This window comes from Morone saxatilis, unplaced genomic scaffold (assembly GCF_004916995.1).
Source record: "Morone saxatilis isolate NCDOM2014 unplaced genomic scaffold, NCSU_SB_2.0 Contig20, whole genome shotgun sequence".
In the NCBI taxonomy this organism is placed as follows: Eukaryota; Metazoa; Chordata; class Actinopteri; family Moronidae; genus Morone; species Morone saxatilis.
The window spans coordinates 24,939,274-24,939,709 of record NW_023339763.1 but is presented as its reverse complement, the minus strand read 5'-3'; the positions used below and the strand labels follow the sequence as shown (position 1 = coordinate 24,939,709).

The following is a 436-nucleotide window of genomic DNA, read 5'->3' as shown; positions in this document are numbered from 1 at the left end:
ACTGAGCTACTGCCGCCCCTAAAGCGTATGAATATGACTAAGACTTCTGTTAAGAGCAGGAACTTCAGGTGTAAGTTGCTTCAGGTCTTAACATTGAGGCTAATATAGCTACAGTAGACTGTAACGTAATAGCCACACCGCCTGTTGTCAGAGGTGTATTACTACATTATTACCGACGCTTCCTCTTACCTTGGAGAAGCGTCCCGGCGCTCGCGAAAGCCAGCAACAGGAAAGCAGCCGAATCCATCCTAAAGTGTGTCCGGGGAGAGCAGAGGTCTCTGTCGAGCTTCGACGAATGAGGAGCTGAAGTCCGTGTGAGCAGTTCTAATATGGCCAGCAGATATGTCACTCTTTCTGGTCGGAGAGCTGTGGAAAGTCCGCAACACACCAGACTGAGTCTCTGAGTGAGCGAGTGCAGGTGAAACTGAGGGACTGA

The 436-nt window shown here is 50.0% G+C and overlaps 1 protein-coding gene across 1 annotated transcript in view; it reads right to left on the bottom strand.

The window, feature by feature from the left end:
- Window positions 1-436, bottom strand: part of alcama (activated leukocyte cell adhesion molecule a) — a gene marked incomplete at its 5' end in the record, with an annotated part of 64,466 nt that extends 64,030 nt beyond the window's left edge. Inside the window, 1 exon segment of the mRNA XM_035666905.1 lies at window positions 190-436. Coding sequence (XP_035522798.1) covers window positions 190-247 — 58 coding nt within the window.